Source organism: Parus major, chromosome 5 (genome assembly GCF_001522545.3).
Source record: "Parus major isolate Abel chromosome 5, Parus_major1.1, whole genome shotgun sequence".
Taxonomy (NCBI): Eukaryota; Metazoa; Chordata; class Aves; order Passeriformes; family Paridae; genus Parus; species Parus major.
In genome coordinates this window covers 13,225,377-13,247,444 of record NC_031774.1, presented here as the reverse complement: position 1 = coordinate 13,247,444, position 22,068 = coordinate 13,225,377, and the positions used below count along the sequence as shown (strand labels likewise).

The window sequence follows — 22,068 nt, the reverse complement described above, 5'->3', positions numbered from 1 at the left end:
TGTCACCGCAACTCTATTCTAACTTTCTACTTGAGTATTTTCTGTTATCCAGAGAAGTGGGTTAAAATGCAAAAATAGAAAATGACTACTGAAGTACACCTTTAGAAAGTGTAGCATGACAACTTATATAACTAATTCATTTCCCCAGGGAAATCTCAAGTGCATGAACAATAGAAGCTGCAAGGAGTGATTTCAATCATTAATGTAAAATGACTTTTAGCATCATACATTTATTTAGAACACAAAAGAAAACTAACGTAGCTACCTCCACAGAAGTACAAAGCAATGGCACCAAATCAGATTTTATGTGAATTATGTAATAATGTGGGCCTAACATATACAGATGGTCTAGAATTACAGCAAAGTCATATTTAAGGCTATATATGCTTCAAATGCCTTACAGTTGCTTCTAAATAAAAATTATTACAGAAGACCATTGGAGACAGAACATAAGTCTGGCCAAGACACAAACACTTTCTCCTGCTGCAAGTCCAGCAGCTTGGTAATCCTGACTTTAATATAAATGTGGGCCAAATCCTGCCCTTAACATGCACATTCAGAAATCAGTGAGAAAAGCCTTATTCCAGAAGACAGCTAAGCTCAGTCACCTGCACGTCCCATGCCAAGTATGTATTTTCAAGATCCATTCTATCTTGACATAACATCCTGAAAATTATAAGCCCTATTAAGACTGTGAAAAAAATGAAACTCTGTAGTCAAAAACCTTGCCAGTGTTCCATACCTCACACATTTATAATACATGCTCAGAAATACACTACAAAATAAAGGAAAGAATGGGTCTTGGACATAAGGCAGAAAAAATATTTAGTGATGCCTGTGCACAGCATCACAAACTTTGAAATATAAAATAGGATCACCCTTAGAATCACCTTTAATAGCACCCTTAGTATCAGCTATACACATGCACAGGCTTGGAGCTTGCTTTTCTTCTTACATGCTTTTTTCCCCTCTCAATTAATAAACCCTTCAGGATATAAACGTTACAAGAAGGCTGCAAGTCCTACCTGTCCACAAGGAGCATTTTGCAAGGATACGGTGAACATTCCAGATGTGCGGCTCTTTGCCAGAACATACTGGCAGGTGGCTTGGAAAGTGTATTTGCGCCCATCAAAGGTCATGAAGTGAGTGTCTCCTGAAACTGAGCATTCAGCTGAAAAACATAAGAAATAACACACGTAAATATGTCAGAAAGACAGCGTACTCTCCACAGCTATTACTGCTCTAGAGCTCATATACTTTGATACATTCTATAACTTATAAAGTTGCATTTATATCACAACCAGGTATTAGGAACACAGGAACTGATACTTTTCCTCGCTTTTGTTATGGAGCTCCTAGCTGATGTCAGGCCAGGATACCTGAACAGCTCCTCCGCAGGAGGAGGCAATAATATCTGTCATCCTTGTATTATGGGCATTTGATTTGTAGCTCTTAAAATACATTTTCAGAAACATTAACACATTTAACTGATAAGCCAGGCCATTTTAATATTTAATCTTCTGAATGTGTAGATTGAAATAAAAACACAAATCACACGACGAAATGTCATACTAACATCTAAAAGTAATATTTACTGAAGTAAGAATTGAGTTATCAAACAGTTAAGTATTTGAGACTTTCACCTACCTGGACATGTAAGATTTGTACAGATCCACTTTCCTCCAATGCAGGTACTGAAATCAAAACAAAGATTTCATATTTTACTCTGTGAATTATACACAGCTGCGCCTCAGTTGTTCTTCCTGGATTCTTTCTCTATGGAATGAGCACCAATTGTCTTGAGTCTTACAAAAGGTTACAACAGAGTCTGTACAACACTGTCTTTAGAATGGCTGGAAGCTTGTCGTGAGGACATGATCATATGAAATTTCATCCATGCATCCAGTGTCACTATCATTTCTTTTTAGCTCCTTAATAACCATTAGAAAATCTAAGGATTAATAACGCTGAGGAGAATAAAGCAATTTGAATCTTACGACTTTTAAAGACAAGAATTGGTGGGAGGGGAAAAAAGTTGCACATCTGCAAACTCATCCATTTTCTTCAGTTAAGGTGATCCAATAAAAAGCACTCTCTTCCTACAAATTTTTATTTCCAATTTATAAAATTAATTTAGAAATTCCAAAGCAGCAGCTTAATGTCACAGTTACATTAGGCTCTTTATGTCCAAGTGACACAATAAAAGCAGGAGATAAAGTCAGCATAGTTCTCCTGTTAAGATTTTGAATTCTAGATTTTTATTTTTAAGGGAGAGTTTAAAGTGAAAAAAATCACTAAATATTACAGCATTCTCTGCAGTATTTGTCATTTTCTCTTCTTCCACATTAATAGCTTAATCATTTATCTATTCCTTAATTGCAAAATGTATACAGAGTAACAACTTTTTATGTAGGAACAGTGAGTATTTATCAAGTTTATCTAATTTCTATCTGAAATAGGCCTTGAAGAAGCTGTTTCTTATGATCATTAAAGGATTTGGTTCACAGTGTAATAAGAAAAATTACTCACCAGTTATTACATTCTTCATAAACCACAGAACCCATTTCAAAAAAACTTCCATGGTAGTCACAAGGACAGTCCATAGGCTTGACACACAATTCATTTTCATAAATTAAGCCTAAAAGAAATAAAAAACCAAGAAAAAAAGTGGCATATTCATGACAATGGCTGACAGAGAATTAACTATTATATCCAAGAACACCAATGTTCTTGGATTTATTATCATACATAAATGGTCATTTATGTATGATAATAAATCTCTATTTGCTAGTCATTTTCACCAAAAGAAGTGCATTTTAACTATATTAAATAAATTATATTATAGGGATCAATTCACTAAATTTCTTGAGATACAGTAAACAAAGTGCAAGTAACAAATATTTAATTACTGGGTAAGACGGAGAGGAAACCACACACACAAAATAACAAAACCAAACATAGAAGTCAGGCTGCTTTGAGTACCTTTGGCTTATTTTTTAACACATTTACAAATCTTTGCCTCTATGGTCCTCATTTTACTGGTTTGTAGGTTTTTTTTGCCTTTTTTTTTCCGTATTATTATAATTATTATTATATTTTTCTGACCAGAAGACCAGAATTAAAAAAGGTCTTACCAAACCATAAAAAGCATAATTTATGACAACAAGTATGATTCAAGTTATAAATAATCAGGGTATATATAAGAGGCAAAACTTGAAGATCCATAGCATAACTTTCTCTGTCCTCTTTTAGACAGAATTCTGTACTCAACAGAAGCCAATAACTAGGGGAAAGCTGGATATCAAATCTATTTTGGTGGTGAAGGCAAAGTTTTGCTACAGACCACACTGCTAAATACCTCACTTGCCAGAATCATACAACAGTCTACAAACCTCAGTACCAAAATCTGTTTCTCGCCATGGGAATGAGTTTTATTTATTACATGGTTTTGAGCTTTTCTAAGCACCCTAACTAGGAAAAAAACATAGGACAAAAAAACCCCTGAAACCACCAAAATAATTCTCCCTCTACCAACAAAAACCAATCAGCAACCACCACAATCACGAGGATCCCTGCCCTGCAACAACAGAGCAAACCCTGTTTTTCACTGAAATTGTGTAGCTAGAATGTGGATCTGAGCTGAAACATATTCCTACTTTTTATAGGAAGGAAAAGGCTCTTGTTAGTAAGGAAAACAGGGTTAGATACCCACGCTGCTGGCAATCAGTTGATAAAGAGCTCCTGATTTTAATCTAGACAGGTCATAGAGGGATGTAAACTTGGGGAAAAATAATCAGAATGTTGTGTGGAATCAGGTATGTATCTGAGATGCCAAACTCACCCTCTGGGCAGTAGCAGCCATCAATGCAGTGAAGCTCACTGCCAATGCACTGTGAGTGCTGGTGACACGAAACGGGGCAGCAGTTGATACATTCACTGTAGGTCAAGGGGTCAGCACAGGTAATGACTGAAATACAGAAACAGAAAAGGTGTGGAGCTACTGTCACAGGGCTTACATGGATTGCACATTGTTTCTTTCAGGTGTGCATTTTCTGGCATGTCAATTCTCTATCTGTTCTCTAGAAAAACTGTGCAAAACAATGGCTTCCCTAACACACACAGAATTCGTACATATTTACATATTCCCATTCTCTCCATTAAAGGTGCATTAAGAAGGAATAATCTTAAATTGTACTTTCTCACAGAGCTATTTAGATTCTCAGACCATCATCAGAAGCAGTCAGGATACCCATTAACAGAGATTTTTTGTAACCACACTGGAAATCCTCTGTCATGGATGACAAAGCAGTTTTGGTCCTGTGTTCCAGGCAGGTGAACAAATTAGATAACCTCTTTCAAACTTACATTATGTGACTTGCAAGATGAAGTCTTATGCAAGTGCAAAAGTGCAATTTAAGTTTATTTTTAACACTCGAGACACACATTTTACATATCACAAAGCCATGAAGACTTTGGCAATATTTGAAAGAGTAGCTCTGTGAAAATAAAAATGGTTAACCACCTTAAAGAAACACACTGTAATAAGCTTAGTGCTTTAAATAAATTCAGTATAAATTGCACATATTAAAGAGAAAATCTACTGCATTTATGTAGCCTTGAAGTAAGTTTGACTCACTTAATAGCTTCATTAAGAATTATACAAGTCCAGAACTGGAGAAAAGCAAAGAAGTAAAACTATGAAGGGCACCCTTTTCAAAATACAAGGGCCAAGCAGTATTTCCAAGTACAAGAGCATGGGCATTACCACACTGCTGGAAGTGCGCACGCCATCCATGGAGTGGCTTTCCTGCTTGGGCACATGCTCTGGCATACTCAGTGAGCGCTCGACACCAAGTTGCATCATCAGCTGCTGACCTTACACAAATAAAAGGTGAGATATTATTTTGTACCTCTATTCAAACACACACTCATAACCCCATGAATGCTCCTGCATTGAATTCAACCACGCTGTTTGAATCTACTTTAACAATGTTCTACAGTACTGTGCTGTTGGACTAGGTTAAAAGTCATAAAAGGACAAAAACTTTCTGCCACCCTTGCAAAGAGGTCATCAATATAAGTATCAATATATTTGAGACCTGATGCTATTTTTCTGAATAAATCCACAAAAGCCAGAAATACAGCAATATAAGGAGACTTCAATAAAGGTCTTGATTTTTACAGAAGGAATAACATCCTACAGAAAACTCACAAGAAGAAAGTATAAAATTCCTACCCGTGAGCCACCAGGGTACAAGAAATGGAAATTATCTTCTGACCTGCCTTAATTTTTTTTTTTTTAATTTAGCTAGTCAAAACTGCTCAGACCAGGAGTATAGCAGATTATGAAATGTTAGCACAAGTTCAACTGGTTATCAAACTCCTCTTTCCAGTATTACTAGTATTACCATACAGATTGCAGAAGCCGAACTGACCATTGACTTTTCATTATAGTAAGGCTTTAGAATGGCAGAAAGCACCTAAGGATGTTGCATGCTCAGAATCAAAAGAGATGACATATTCAAGGGAGACAGACTAACACAGCTGGAAAATATCTGGGCCTGACTTCGGTCATTCTTATAACAAACAAGAACAACTCCAGAGCATTCCACAGCAGTAAAACTAGAACAAGTGAGAAAAGCAAGATAACAGTAACAATGTTAGATAGAATCTTACATGTAGAGAAAGTCACAAATCAGTTCATTTAACATTTATAATTCATTCTTGTGACAGAAGGGCCATGGGTTTTTTATAATAGCTTTAGAATTAGCCAAAAACATTCACTTACATGCAGAGATCATTTGTGCAGCTTGCCATAAAAGAAAGAGGACTCACATACTCATGACATTGTTTAAATGGGGGATGTAACAGGATATTACACAGAGCATATGCCCTCTGAAATGAAAGAGACAGCTGTTGTAATGAGGTTTTCAAAAATAAACATAAGCAGAATAAAAGAGAATGCTGTGGAAAATCAGAACAGACATCTGTCTGTGTCTAGGAATCACTTTCCCCTCACCAAATAGAAGCAGTGTTTAGCAACACATTGCTCTCCATGCCAGAGCTTGCATAACATTGAATCCTTTATCCAAGGTCATACCAGTGGTAGTAAAACATATCCCTTCCCCAAAAAGAACACAGATAATTTTGCAACTAAACCAAGATGACCTGAAAAAAGCCTTCAATTTAATTAAATTACACAGTAAAAGGCAAGAGAAATAAACCATAGCTGGCACCAGCTTTAGTTTCAAAGCACTTTAATTTATGGGTTATATCCCGAAAATACTAATTAAAAGGAAAAATTACTTCAATGTCAAGGACAGAAGCAAGAATAATTCTCTTTTTAAACACTGACAAATGAACTGTGTCTGGTCTTGCTTCCCTGCTTCTTTTTATCCTCCCTAAGGAAAGGAATGGCTATTAATTCTTGAACACTCTGCTATTTTACAACTTGTCACTCATTCAGCTTCATAGTCAAACATTTCTACTGGCTGCTATGCAGACAGTGTATTTGAAAAGATCAAGAATTAAATTTGGAAGACTAGAGGGGTGGTAGGGCAGGGGGAGGAAGTGACGAGAGGACAAGCGAAGATCTGATACAGTAAACATTTTAATTAATCTCTCCCAAAAAAAGGTGCAAATATTTCCAGTCTCCTTCAAAGCATTAAAAAGTTGTCAAATTATTGTTTGAAAATTTAAATTAAGTCAAATTCTTGCTCCAATTAGAGTCACCAGCTATGCCAATAATCCTTTTGTGTTGATCCAAACCTGCAGAGATTCATGGCTTTGTGTCAGGCATGGTGGTTCACTGAGAAGAGATTTATCCCAGTCAGGTGTTCCTTGTGGAGGATTTTCCTGCCAGCTCTCTACAAATTCTGTTACATCATCTGTCAGTTTTCCTAGACAAGACACACAGAGTCACACAGTGACTTCGAAGAACAGCAGTGCTTCTATAGGAATTCCCAAGGAAACGTTTCAACAACCAGAGCACATCAGAAGAGAACACCTGACCCTTCCTACTACTAGATGAATCAGCTGGAATCAATCTGGTCCTTTCAAGAAGCAAAAAGTACTTTTAAAAGGAACTACAGAAATGGGCTTTTGGATGGCAGAAAGCAATTTACTGAGGCAACTGGGCAAGGAAGGGATTTAATGGAGAAAGACTGTGCCTGCCTTAGTCCATCAATGGAATAAAGAAAAAAAAAGTTTTATTAAAAAGCTTAAATAAATTAATAGATAATACATGGGTCTATCCTGCTGCTTTCTATGAAACTCCCAACAGGGAGTCTAAAACCTAAGAAAAATGAGGCATTCCTGGGTACAAAATGATTGTCTGAATTTGCTAAAAAAGGATATGACTTATTTAAGTAGAAAGGTCCATACTAAGCTTAAACCAACTATTCATCATTATTATTATCCACCTTGGACAGCTGGTGACATTGATTACTGCTTGTATGAGCCACAAATGCATATCTTGCCACATCTGTACTACTACTGTTCCCCAAGAGGATGAAGCTCATGCGCAGTGAATTCACTCACTTGTGCTAGAAATGCAGCTTTAAGGGACAGAGACACTGAGAAAGGTGAGAAGAGAGAAAAGTCTCTGGGGAGATGACCCCCTGATCTTGTATTAGTATAAACAACTTGATTTAGTGAGCAAAGTATCAGTGGGGGTAATGACTGTTACCAGGGCTGGTGCTTTCTGGAACTGAGAGGAATGCATGAACAACAGAGGAAACCACATCCACTGTGAGCTTTGAAGTAGGGCTATACAGAAATATCCTCAAGTTAAAGAGGAGGAGCCAACAGTTAAACAGCCCAAAACAATGATTTCCCAAAGTTTTTATGGCCTCACTCGAGATACTTGGCAGGGGACCTGATCTTTTACCCCTGTTGCTTTTTTTTTTTCTTACTCATTTTATAGATGTCTTCACTCACTATTTACTGAAAACCAAGCTTTTTGGAAGTGTCTGAAGTTGACAGATTACTGATTACTTCTGAAAGCATTAACACATATGAAATGCCAGATCAAACAGGAGTTGACAGTTTTTATTACTTTGATTTACTAATTATTGATTAATTTCCAATAGTGATAGGCTTCCACAGGCCACAAAATTTCTAAAAGGGCAGTGAACATTTAAAAACAGATTTTACTTTCAGGTCCCAGGAAACTGAAATACAAATACCACTGTAGGTAATTGAGTAAGACAACTTTAAGATCTTCATCCCTAGAGCCCCACCTACATTGAAATTGGTCCTCTTCACTAAATATCATTACACATTTAATAATTAATAAAAATTTAATAATTTTAGTATTTCCTTATCATACTTTCTATTTCAAAAGTCTCCTATCTTAAATTCAATCGGCATTACAACTGAAAGCTAAGCACAATAACATCTATTTCACCAGAAAAAAAACAAAGCCCACCATATTACACAACAGGATATATCTTAAATACTCACCATAACTAGTTTCCAGATCATCCTGAAGAATAGCATTATTGTTTCCACACAGTCCATGGGTTTTGCCCAGGTATTCTGGTGCCATTTTGATGTACACTGCAGATGTACCATCCCAAGCCAGGGTAAAGGCATACTGGTGCCTGACCAGGAAATATCCAGCTAGTTTCTGGATGTGTAAGTTGCCAATAACATAAGGTAACTGTACTCTGGAATGACACACAGAACCGAAAATAACATTATGTTAGAAAATGTAACCATTAAAAATAAATGACTTGCTAATGCCTTCCTCATACAACTGAAAATCCGTCATGTAAATATTGAATAATTCCACTAAACCAAATGAATTTGCAAATAACAGCAAAAATAATGAATGCCAATGATTATATTTAATTCTATATACCACTAATTTAGGTATCACCTTTCTCAGACACAACTCTGTAAACGGAGAGTAATTATTGCAGCTGTGGTCTGGATGCTTTTTCAGCCTACCAAGGAACAAGATTACATTTCTGCTATCGAAATGGTGCCATGATGTTAATTCCAGCATTAGAAACATGTCTGCAATTACCCAAATCCTTTATAGGTGACTTCACTGCTCATCTTTATCTGTTCATCTCCAGAAAAGAATAAACTAATGGACCTTTTGCAGGAATAAGGAGAAGAATGGCATTCAGGATCATTATTCACCTGCCAAATAAAATCAGAAAGTCAACATATTAATCAAATTCTTTGTAACAAACATGTAAAAGAACTAATACCCCCCAAATCTACACTCAGAATGGGAACAAGAAGTTTGGTCCCCCTCTTGTGGAAAAAACTGAGCAGTGTTCTCATAGCCATGGTCATGGAGTGGTCTTTTCACAGCTTTGAGTGAACAAAGCAGGCTTTGGAAGGACACACATCAGTCTTATTCCAGCTGTTTACATTCCATGTTATGGTAACTGATAGCCCACATCATGTTAAAATCACATCTAGATTACATTTTACAAACCCCTATTATCATCTCAAGTTATTTTTAATCTTTTAAAATTACTACATTATCAGCATGTTCAACAGCAGTTCAAAAGAATGCAGAAGCACCATTCCCTACCTGTATGGAAAAGCTCTGCTCATCTAATTCAGCGTGTCTCACAAGGGCATATGTGGATTTCCCAGAAAAGTAATAATAGAGTCCATCAAAAGTTTCAAAATTATATTGGCCCCATGTCCTGCATATATGATCTCTTTCAGCACCTGTGTTATACACTGCCAAAAGGAGAGTCACTTGAGACACAGTGTGGGTTTTTTGATACAAACAGGAGTTGAGATGGGGCAGTGCACGTGACATGCTGTGAAATATAATGACATGAAAGAAAGGAGGGAGAAAACGCTACAGCATGAAGGGAACCTTTAGACAGAGAGTAGTCACTGTAGCTGTGGGAAACAAGTGCAATCCCAGAAACCCAGTCAGATTTCTCTCTTTACACACCTGTCTGGCATCTTGGTCCTGTCGCATTAAATCGACTGCAATTGCACAGCTCTCTGTAGACACACTCACCTCCATTAAAACATGTAAGTGAATCTGAGTGGAACAAAACAAGGCATGTCAAAAAATAAATTCTGATATTTTTCTTTCTTAAGATACAGTTCTTTCACTGAATGTAACTCTGAGAATGACAGGAGTTCCTAACTTGACATTAAAGTGTCCTAGAGAACCTAACCAGCCCCAGAAAAATGAAACGGTGTGAAAGCTTCAACTCAAGTTATATGGCCAGATTAATAAATCTATTGCACCTTTACAGAAGCCAAATCAAAATGTCTGTGACATCTGTTAGTCTGACATGTTTTCAGTCCCCAAAGCAATGAAGAGAGGAAGAGAACAAGTACTGCACCACAAAGAAGCCCAGTGCCTACATCCACACACAGGTAACACCCTGCGGGTAGGCTCTGCCAGGATGAGAGCAGGCTACCTTAAAATGAGTATCTTCTGATCCCAGCTGTGTATCTTTACCTGCCTGCATTTCATCTTACAGCTTCCAAGTACACCAACCACAAGTACTTTCCTGACTTTCAATGACAGGTTTGGACTTGGGCTTGGGGGAGGAAGGTGATGGTTTTTGTTTGGTTGGGTTTTTTTTAGTTTCTATTTTCCCAAGGAAGACCCCTATCAAAATATGACAGATGTATTCATAGCCTGAAGAAAAATGCACACAAGCAGAAAAAAAGTTTCCTGTTACTAAATTTAAACTCTGTGATTAAATGTTTTTTAAAAATGGTGATCCATTTACTCATTTTCCTACTATTTACTCCTATAAAGTTTAAATAAGGAGTTTAAATTTTAATAATTTACTATTATACAATCATAGTACTTTTTGTACTTTAGAATAACAACTGAGATTGCTTTTGTTGCAGAAAGCTAACAAGTTACTCAGAAGAAACTGTTTCAGGAAGATACAAACTGAAGGCTCAGACATCTTTTCTTTATCTTTACAAATATATCATTCTTGAAAAATAATCCCAGAATGGTTTCTGTTGGAAGAGGCCTTAAGGATCACCTCATTCCAACCCCACTGGACCAGGTCTCTCAAAGTCCCATCCCGCCTGAACACTTCCAAGGATAGGGAATCCTCACTTCTCTGAGCAACCTATTCTAGTGTCTCACCACCCTTATAGCAAATAATTTTTTATTAATAACTTATCTAATTGTACTCCCTTTCAACTTCAAGCCATTACCATTTGCAATCACATTATAAATACTATAATTTATAATAATTACTAATTATTTGAAGATTTTCAAAATCTCCAAACAATTTTTGATTCTCTTGGTTTCAACAAGCAGTCTCCCACCCTACCAAAAAAAAAAAAAAAATTAAGAAAAAAAATCCATGCTCAAAAGAACAAGGCAGGTTGACAAAGTAAAAGGCTCTTTGCCTGCTAGCCCTACTCTCCTGCTCCTGTCCCTGCCTGACCAGCTCTGGTCACTAAAAAATAATACAAGCACCATGCAGAAAGGTCCCTACTTACTCTGACTGAGCCAGCTCATTTACATGCTCACAGTGACCAATCTTGTCAATAATGCAAAAGTCTGTTCCTCTTGTCAAGAGAGGCAGACATTGATCTCTTTCATCTTGAGTGTTGTGAGACCTGTGTAACCAGAGCTCTGGTCTCTGTTCTTTGCTTCTCTAGGATTATGCCCTGTTGCCTGTCCAGTTACAATAATGTGCAATTAGGCTGCAAGTCATGTTCCTCTGAGCTGCAGAGGAAGTTAGCCCCCTTTTGATGTTTCAGGTCGAATGATTCCACTCTAAGCATGGCTCAGGTAACCTTCTCCAAGCTGTGTTTGTTCAGACAGTGCAAACAGTCAGCTGACCTGGGGACCCTTGCTGTCACTGTGAAGGGTCTCCCTGGCTCTCTTTCAGAGAGAAAGGGTGTTAGTCAAACCTGAAACAAATAAATCAAATTACTCAATCACAAGCATTTTCTTTTGTATGAAGATCTCTTCTGTCTGTGTGTGTATGATTCTAAGAAAATATGATAATTTCAGCTGTTGTATTTGTTGTTATCCCCTTTTGTATCATTTTTAAGTGTCTTTCCTTACACTGCATAGACAGCTGTGTGTGCAAACATTAGTTATCCTCTAAGCAGGTAATGAGGAAAGCAGCATTGTTTCAGATCAGATTCAGTGCTCCTACTACTGTAAATGTGGCCTCCTTTAAACATCCCATTCTGCTCCATTAACACAGAAATACTTCCTAAAGTATTCAGAATAAATATCCTTTAACAAAGGGTTCATTCTAATCTTTGTCATTAAAGGAAAATGAGCTCTCCAAATAGGCTGACCCATATGACCACATCAAAATGTTCTCTCCCCCCTAGAAACGTGAGAAACATTTTAATACTTGCAGAAAGGGAAAAGACATCAGGACTAACTAACTGAAAGTTAAAATTAGGAAAACTTATGGGAGAATATTTTGTCCTCCATTAATCTGAAAGAGACACCTATTAAAACTCCTCAGCTCCTCTTTCCCCTTTGACATTATGCCAGTTGAGTGCACTGGGCTGGAATCTGAAACTGAAAACTGGTGAGACTTTTCTAGCAGAAGACAATAGGCCTAAGTAGCATGAGTTTTGACTCACATAAGTAATAATGGCATTTCTAACCAGTGTTGCCACTGGAACCTGCAGATCACCCTGATAATATCACTGTTGCTGTGATGAAGCAACCAGCCTCAAATTCCCTCCTTATCAAATAAGGTGAAGACTTGGGATCATCTTGTAACACAGGTCTGAATTCTTCTCTGCTGTTCTCAGCTTAAATACTCTAACCCCTTGTAATTACTGATTAGGCTGCAGCCCCATGGGTAGGGTTATTTTAGTCCCTTGAGCACATGGACCTCCTTTTCAGTTCACCCCCCTTCAAATTCTTCTATGAGCAGTAGCAGAACCTTGAGCCCATTATTACAGCTTTTGAAAAAGTATGACTGAAATCCAGCCCACATTACTGCAAGGCTTTTTGCAGAGCAGGGTCCAAGCTTCACACAGGGACATTCCTCAGAAGCATCATGACAGCTGTTCAAAGGCATCTTGCATCTTCATCAAAACCAACATTTATTTTGAAATATTATTATTGATGAAATATATTTGGTGGCTTTGCATCTCTGAGATGGATAATGCACACTTAGCATTATCTGCTTTCTTACACTACTGCTTCTCCAATGAATACTTAAAATCTCTTTAATTTATTTTAGTTCCAATTGAACTCTACGTCCTGACTTGCCCATCCATGATTTGGTTTCCTGATCCAACAAGCTCTTTGGGAATAAAATAAGTAATTTATATAGTGTGAAGCCCTTCAGCATGAAGTGAAATGGAGTCACTAAAGAAATGCTCTCCTCTTGGAGCACAAGGAGGTAACTGCAAGGAAATCTACAGTATGTATTCCACACAAAAGGTAAGACTCTAAATCAAAGAGACATCTAAATTAAAGTCTTTTCACTTTCATTCAAGAAAGCATCCATTTTGAAATACTTGATTTTTGCTTCAACTATCACATGAAGACAAATGCTTGAGCTCAGGTCTGACCTTACGGTAATACTCCATTACCACCAGTACACTACTGATTCTTGAAGATTTGTACCTAATGTGTACCAACCTGAGTATTTTTTTTGTAAAATATTATGCACTTCCTAGTGCCACTATTTAAGACACAGCAGGAAAAAAAAAACAACTTGCTTAATGCAAAATAATAGACACAGGTTTCCTTTCAGGGTATTTGTTACTGGATTCACTTGGACAGAAAAATTTAAGTATGAAAGATTAATTTAGAGATAATTTAGTTAATATAGAGATAACTTGGTGATAAAGTTTTGCTTAAGCTAGATAAATACAAGATCCAGCCCATGCCTTCAGTTCTTATGATTCTGCCTGGATCTCAACTTTGCCCTAAGCAGATCTAGAAATTTGGAGTCATTTACAGAAAGAGATGGGAATTATATTTTTTCTGAATTCTTTTAAAATTACACATTTTTAAAGTAGCTATGCAAGAGTTGAAGATTCTGAAGATAATCACAGTACTAAAATGACCAGTTATTGAAAATCAACAAATTTTATTCTTTAATGGAAAGGTAAAAAAAGCAAAGCAGATCAGGATAAGAATCTGCAAGAAACCTAAATTAGATCTAGAGCCACACATAAAAGAGTATGCTTTATAAGCTTAGAATGTAGTATTTCAATTTTTGCAGTCAACATCCTTGAAATTCTGTATTTTGTAACTCTGCATAACTTCCAGTGCACGTTTCTCTAGGTGCAAGCTTTCAGGTGTTCTTTCAGGTATGGGAAAATTAATACAAGTATTCCCTGCAATCTTTTCTACCCTTCAACTTCACAATGTTTGAAAGCACCTGCCTGCAGTGGCACAGGTTTTCCCTGGCATACAGGCTTCAGCAGGCTGCAACACAGCCCAGGGCCAACCTCCTTGCTCTAGGGTGAAAAACTTTCCCCTCTGGGGTTCTGAGGTGAATGAATGTCACACTGTATTAGGAATGGTGGAAGTAACAACGCGGACTCTCTTGTGGGTTGTACAGGATAGAAAGGTTTATCATCCCAGATCTTCTCTTGTAGACAAGTACGAGAAGGTCTGGAAAGGTAAAACACTTATTGGTTAGTGAACTAACACATCACCATCACTGGTCAGTGGGGTTCACCACCCCTCGACCTTCTCTTGCAAGAAAACAAGGAACTGACAAACAGCACCTGCAAGGCTGTCCTATGATTTCCCAGGCCACATTCTCAGGCTAGTCTGAGAAAGTTATGTGACTTGCTTTTCTACAGACACTGTGCTCCCTGCCTGCTACTTGCATTTAGCATCCACAAACAAAGTGAATGCAATTTTAATGCTTCAATTCCAAGAACCTTCCAGTTGGCTGCATATTTTCTCTTCTGGTACTTGTCCTAAAATCAGTCCTCAAGCACATGTTGTAAGGGACAAGTGTCTTCTATGACTTCCATGACTCGTGCCTGCTACAGCATTTCAACACAAGAAAATTTGTAGTCTTTAGAATGTCAGAGATTCTCAGTGGTAGCCTAAATACCTGCAGAAATAATTTGGTTTGTCTGTCCCAGGTTCTTAATATGCTTTAGCTCAGGAGTTTCCTGTTTGGGGCTTGGGGTTTTTTTAAACATTTGTTTGTTATTTTTTAATTTTGCATGAAAAGATCTGTGTGGAAAGAAGCTAAAAGTTTAACAGCTACATAAACTACACCTTAACTTCAGTTATTCTGATGCACATTTACAATCCTATGTTCCCTGGCTACAAGAAGTTAACACAGAACTTTTCTCTCGGCATTTGCTTGTGCTATAGCGAATTTTTTGTTCCATTGACAGATAAGAGATGACATCACTGTCTGAAATGCTTTCAATTGACTAAGACAACACAAAGGTAAAGAGATCTCTTGCAAAAGTCATGCAGTCATTCCATATGAAACATGGTTTATCTTTACGGAGTTACAGAATGCAAGAAAAACTGATATTGCACGAAAAATTGACTGTAATATAATTTCATTATAATCACAGTTCTACAAGTATTTCAACGAACAATTTTCTTAGAGACATTTCTAAAGTAAAGAAAGCATGTAACAGCCTACATTTCTGCTTTGGTTTGGGGTGTTTTGTCATTGATTTGGGTTTCCATAGTTCAGGTTTTTAAATAAAGAAGGCTTGTTATTTCTAATATCCCCAGATGTTTGCAAATCCCACTCCATAGGCAGAGTTATAGCAGCTTGCATCTCTCTTTAAATTGGAGAGACCAAAAGGAAAACTATTTTTTAAGTATTAGGAGTACTGTACAGAACACATCAGGTTATTATTTTATTTTCTAATTTGTCTTTCACATACAGACAACAATAGATTCCATTTGCCACACATGTTACTGTGATTTAAAAAGGAAACTTCCAAGCCTACGTATTCCACTGTTTAAAAGAGTTTAATAATGCTGATTTTATTTGCCTTCAATATGAGGCATTATTGATAATTTTTAATTCAACATCACTGCCTTTCCAAGATAAGTATATCAGAATGGAAAACCCTTCTGGAATATTTTTGCCTCACATAAATACAAATGAGAAAGAAAACAAGAACTGGAAAGGAACTGGAAAGGGCAATAAAACCTAATTCTTGCCATCATAACTACATCTCCCTTTAGAAGCTTAGCCATGTGATGAGCTAGCATGAGACATTTGTAAATATTTTGTTCTCCCTAGCTCCACATTTGTTCTTCCATTTCTTAACTATTAGGCCTCTTTAAGAAGCAATAAACTTGCACATAAACCCTTGACAAAAGCTCTTTAATAGAATTCTTACGAAGGGTTTATGTGTGTGGTTTTTTTATTGCACTTTTGAACAGTAGCACATCTTAGAGGTTTTTTCCCAGATCTGAAGCAAAAAATGAAACCTACTAGTCCTGATTAAAGAAATTTTTACTAGGGACAGACTAAATTCAGGGAAACAATTATTATGACGACAAATTTCTCAGCATGATCCACATATCTTCTCTTTGTAAGTTGCTTTGTTTAGTTGAAAAACAAAAGCATAACAACTTCTTGGTCAATAAAATGGTGCAACCCTCAAAAACAGAGGAACTTTTATTACAACAGACTGCTAGGTTTCTAAAGCAATTTAATCATACAAAATATATTATGATTTTTTTTTTCATATACTGGAGAGATACTCATAAGTAACAGTTTGTATTTGAACTATATTATGTTCTCTAAAGTCTTGTATCATTCCTCCATGTTCAGGTACACATTTCACAAAAACTCCTGAAAACGGTGTGTATTGAAAACATTAAAAGCTTTTGGAGATGACACAACCCCAGTCACAATTTATGAGTCCACTCCACACCAGCCTTGCCACTTTACAGCCTTTTGGGCTGTAAAGCTATGGGATGCAAATTCAGACTACTCACTATGAGGTAGGTCCCACAGTGAATGCCACCAGGCTGACTGAAAAGAAACCAGAGGGTTTGCATCACTAACTAAAATTACTATGAATGATTTTGCCTTGTTCTACTCCTTTGTTCAAGGCTAGCATGACACAGACCCTTCTCAGCGTTAACACAGACGATCTTTACACTTTAGCAAAGATATTTTAAGCCTGTCCACTCCACTTCTGAAAATAAGATGAACCAAAAAATCAAAGATGCACACTCCTTAAGCAAATGTCCACCTCTACAAGCTGGTGGCCAAAAGGACCTTATCCTCCTAACCCATAGATCACACACACAAAAATCATCTTCAGGTTACCTCAGCAAAAACAAACAACCTCAAAGCACAAAAAAGGTACAGGACATACAATTTAATGGTGCCTAAACATCAATCCACATTTTTAGGTATACCACTGTAAGATAATGTTTCCTTCCTGAAACATTTATTACAAAACTTGCAGTTAGTCTTTCAAATTATCATGCCAGAAGCAGGTGTAAACTTGGAGCTAGGTTAAACTCCATGACAAATTTCCATACTCCTGAGTACCTTTGAGACCAAACAAAGGGTCTGATAGGGCCTCATTAACATTAAGGGCTGTAATATCTATTTTAGGATTTTTCTTCTTCCCAAGAACGATTAAACAATGCAGAAAATAAGGGACAAGATAAGTTGCTTTATATAGAAACATAAATAACTTACTGGATGGTCCACATTTCATACTGTGTATTCTCCTGCTCCGAGACAAGGATGCCGTAGGTGAAGTGTTATAAACTGCCATTCCAGGCTCCTTTCAGAAAGAACAAAGAAATCAGCAGCTATAAACAAGACATCTAGAAGTCTCTTCAGTCTATCAGTAATTTTACCATTTTCAATAATATCTTTGCTTTGTATTGGCTTACTATAAAGTTCTTAAAAAACTCCATTGTAAAGTAAAAGGTATACTCAAGACTCCAATATATTTTATTCTTCCTTCCTCCTAAACATACTTCTTACTGAAGATTTCTGCTCAGTAGGCTAGCCCAGAAAGAAACGACAAAGTTATCACTATAATTCTTGGTGGGAGAACCTAAATCCAGGAGTATTCACAATAATTGCTGGTTTATTTGGTTTCTCCTTGCAGTTATGTGACGTTTTTTCTTTGCTGGGTTATTCCCAGAATGAGCAGGGAGAAAGCAGAGAGAAAGGTGAGTCCCTCTGAGGAGCCACGAACAAGGACTACAAAGCAATCCTTCCTTTTCCCACCCTCGAACAAGGGAGTGGGAACCACACACCCTAATTACATTTCAGCAGCGTGCCATGAGTGACACAGTCGAGTTGCCAAGATAAACCACATCCAAAATCCGAAGTGCTGAGCTGTAGTGACCCGATACTGCCATCTCGTTTACCTCTACCGAGGAGCAAAAAGGCCCCCACAAAGCAATTGTTGCTGATGAGCTCAGACCTCAGCTTTTCCTCGAGCCAGGATGCTTTGTACACCACATAACTTCTCGAACAAGCTGAAGCTCTAGATACAGCCACACAGTGTTCTCTCGCTACTTTAACACTGACTTTCGTTCAGGGTTGGCAGTCCTCGTGGCTGGGATAAAATAGACATTCGAGGGCAAGTCCTGTAGAATCACCAACGGTAGAACAGCCACCCAGGATACAGATGGTATCATAGCAGTGTATAGATACACGAGTGAGGCAAGATACGAGAAGCGCATTATCCTGATGGCAAGCAGAACACCCATCCCTCTGTCCCGCACGGCCAGCCCCGCTCCGAGGGGTCTCCCCGGGAGCGGCGCTAGGAAGCCTGGCACCTCCTGAACTCTGCAGCCTCACGAGCCCCGGAGGCAATGCCGTGGATGCTCTCTTTCCGGGGTCTGCCCGGCGGGAAGCTGCACATCCCAATGGCCCAGGGGTTTCCCCAGTGAGGTGCCCGGCCCCGCGGTGCCCGCCCGCCGCTCCTCAGCCCTGCCCGCATCCTCACCTGCATCGCCGCGGCGAGGCCGTCCCTGCTCCGGGATCCCGCGGTACTGCCTCGGCTGAGAAGGGAGAAAAAGGCAGGGTTGGCTCGGCCCGGGCAGCGGACCCAGCCAGCCAGCCCAGAAAGAGCCCCGCTGTACCCCGGCCGGCTCTTACCTGGGGAGCGACAGGTCCCCGGCGGCGGGGGGCTGCGCCCGGGTACCCCACGGAGACAGGGCTGGAAGGCAACGACGGCAGGTTAGCGATGGCCAGGACTGCCCTGCCCTGCCCTGCCCGCCCTCCCACGCCATGCCACGCTATGCCATGTCCTCCCATGGCTCGGCACGCCACGGTTCCCCGGGCGGCGGGATGCTCACCCGAGGGCAGCCAGGCGCACAGCAGCGCTCCGAGCAGGAGCCGGGTCCCCATGCGGGCGGCAGCGGCTTCCCGCGGAGCTCCGGCCGCCACCTGCACCCCGAGCTCATCCCGCCCTCCCGGGCGGGGCGGCCGGGGGGTTTATCCACCGCCCGCCCCCCAGCCCGGCCCTGCCCCGGCACCCAGCCCGGACACCGCCCCTCGCCGGACAGCGGGGTCCGGCCCCGGCCGCCCGCTCCCCCTCACCGCCGCTCCCGCCCCGGCCGTGCCGGGCGCTGACCGCACGTTCATTTCCACTTTTCCGCCCACCCTCAGAGGTTTTGGGAGACGGCTCGTGTGCCGGTGTCTGGGCAGCAGCAGCCGGGACCGCCGCTCTAAGCAGCCGCTCCGGGGCGAGTGGAGCCGGGGCTGCTCCCACAGCTCCTGCTGCGGATGGGCCGGAGCCGCCCGCTCCTGCTGGAAGCGGCGAGTCTTGTCCGTGCTCGGCACAGTGGCCCCACTGAAACACGTGTCAGGATACCACTAATACAGGACATGGAGTAGTACAGGCATAGATAGACAATAGGCAGCCATAAGGGAGACATACACTGAATGCAGCATGCAGCTAACGTGTATGGATGGTTTCCATAGCTTCTGGTAACTTTTTTACTATAAATTCGCACACTGGAGTTCTCTGTGGAGCCTTTTGCATGTTTATGCCTCTTCGTCTTTCTTTCTTTTTTTTCACCCCTTATGATTAAATTTGCTTCCTTCCATTATGTTTATCCCCTTTTCTCTCTTCCTATCACTGTTACCTTCCCTCTGTTATTTTCCCTTTCCCATCTGCTGCTGTCTCTCCCCCCATCATTCTTCAGGTTTGCATATCTTATGACAGAGCTTTAGAAGCTGCCCATACCAGGTGAGAAATTGTCTCAGATAAAAAGGGGCCTTTCTGACTGCTTTGAGAAGTCTGTTAACAGTAAGTCATTAAAAAGATCTCTTTTCTGCCTTTGTAATTTGTCCCTGTGGATTGTGTTTCTTGTGTTTCATTTCTAATGAAATGATGGAGAACTAGTGATGTTTTCACTGAGAATTCTGTTCCCTCCTGTAAGTGTTGGAGGGAGAACGTGCTTGAGAGAAAAGAACGTGAGGAATAAAAGATATCCTTTGACTCTGACACAGCCTTTTCCAAACAACCCCAAGAAGATTTTTAGAATTATGTGCTAGCCTCATATCTGTGCTATATATGTGCTAGCCTATATCTGCTCTGAGTGCAGCATGTGCTTGCCTTTGGTGCACTTTCACTGATCCAAGTTACATTAATCGAAGTAGAGAAAGCAGATAAAAGCAACCAGGATCAGGTTACACAACACACACTTTAATGTATTTCTTTGCCTACTAAATGACCTGCTCACTTTGTTCATTTTCCCATTATGCCACAAGTAGCAAACAAGAATTGGAAGCTAATTTAGAGACAATTAAGATGAAATTTGATTTCTTCCTAAGAAAGATTTCATTATCTAAAAATGCTAAGCAGTCATAATTGTACCATCTTTTAATATATGGTGCATTTGAATCAATGAAAACTTCAGAACAATCTCATAAATTTATTGATTATCCACCTTCCAGTTTTGGAGCATGAGTTAGCTTTGTGGACTTGTTTGCTTTGTATTTACACACAGTAGAGCACAGGAATTCGTGCAACAACAGACTAACAGCCCACCAAATTTGTCATCCTTTCTGCACCGTGTCCTTTACATGATGATTCGGAGCAGTTTTCACATCACCAAGCTGATTCCATTTATTACATGGAGGAATTTCTGAATCCTGGGAAGTTTATCTGTGTTGTTAAAATCAATTACTCTCTTTCAAATGTACATAACTTTGAGCTTGTATAAGATCTATTCCTGTAAAGCCTTCTAGAAATGATTGTTAGATATCAAATGATTGTTCTAGACTATATGTCAATTTAAAGGCGACATGCATGGGTTCTAATGCGTGCCTTGAATTTTTGTGTCTCCTTCTTTCTCTTTTCAAACACAAGATAGTTTTGTTTTGCATTACATGGAAAAAATTCTATATCTGTGTGGAGAGAAAAGCTTTTTGGTATTATGTGGTACTGGCACATAGGTAAAAATGATTTATGTATTAATAGTTGCCATTTTAAGAGAAAATTGTTTTCTGAAAACAACTGTATTTATTTGTATACAGGCTTAAAATGCATTCCTCTCATATTCCTGACACCTGATAAGAGAAATGGGTATTGTACATTCAGTAGAAATGTTCCAATACAGCAAAATCATCTGAAAGGGCTAAGAGTTTCTAAGGAGTTATCCTATAGAAATAATAAAATAGAATGCAGGGGGTTTTGTGACAGTATGGATTTCTTTTTTTTTCTTTTTTATTCAAGCTTTTATATGTATTCATACAAGTTTCCACTCTATTGGAAGGAGGAAAGGTAGGTTACCTGTTCTTAAGTAAACCTTGCTCTCTCTGGAGTTACGTGGTTACAGGTGATTCTGCATGGAGACAGAGACTTGGGTGAACAGGTGTCCTCCACTCGCTGCCATCCCGACTGAGGAAATCTATGATTTGGACTGCAGTAGGGAAAGTGGGAGAAGAACCAGCTCAAGACAAATTCGTATGAAAGAGATTAGCCCGAAATCGGTTCCTTTTCCGAACTTGATTCTTCTGCAGTTACACACAGCAGCCACGTCAGAGGCTCTGTTTGTAAGAAACAGCATTATGCTGGTGGGAAAGGCAGGGGAAATTGATTTAGACAGTGGTGCATCAGCTGCACTCTGCTTACCTAAAAATAAAGAAGCTGTGATTATTTGCCGTACAACAA

At 39.2% G+C, this 22,068-nt stretch overlaps 1 protein-coding gene across 4 annotated transcripts in view; it reads right to left on the bottom strand.

Moving 5' to 3' along the window:
• The window catches only part of OTOG (otogelin), an 85,845-nt gene extending 76,713 nt beyond the window's left edge, over positions 1-9,132 (bottom strand). For all 4 annotated transcript variants that reach the window (XR_004497928.1, XM_033515254.1, XM_033515255.1 and 1 more), the window contains exons 1-9: positions 9,032-9,132; positions 8,464-8,669; positions 6,769-6,899; positions 5,789-5,895; positions 4,766-4,875; positions 3,842-3,967; positions 2,530-2,638; positions 1,648-1,694; positions 1,026-1,171 (exon numbers count right to left, since the gene is read on the bottom strand). Coding sequence is in view for 3 of the 4 variants with exons in the window: in XM_033515254.1 (XP_033371145.1) it covers positions 1,026-1,171; positions 1,648-1,694; positions 2,530-2,638; positions 3,842-3,967; positions 4,766-4,875; positions 5,789-5,895; positions 6,769-6,899; positions 8,464-8,669; positions 9,032-9,063 (1,014 nt within the window). In the remaining variant the exon portion in view is untranslated. The remainder of the gene's footprint in view (positions 1-1,025; positions 1,172-1,647; positions 1,695-2,529; positions 2,639-3,841; positions 3,968-4,765; positions 4,876-5,788; positions 5,896-6,768; positions 6,900-8,463; positions 8,670-9,031) is intronic.
• Between the last annotated feature and the right edge of the window lie 12,936 nt (positions 9,133-22,068).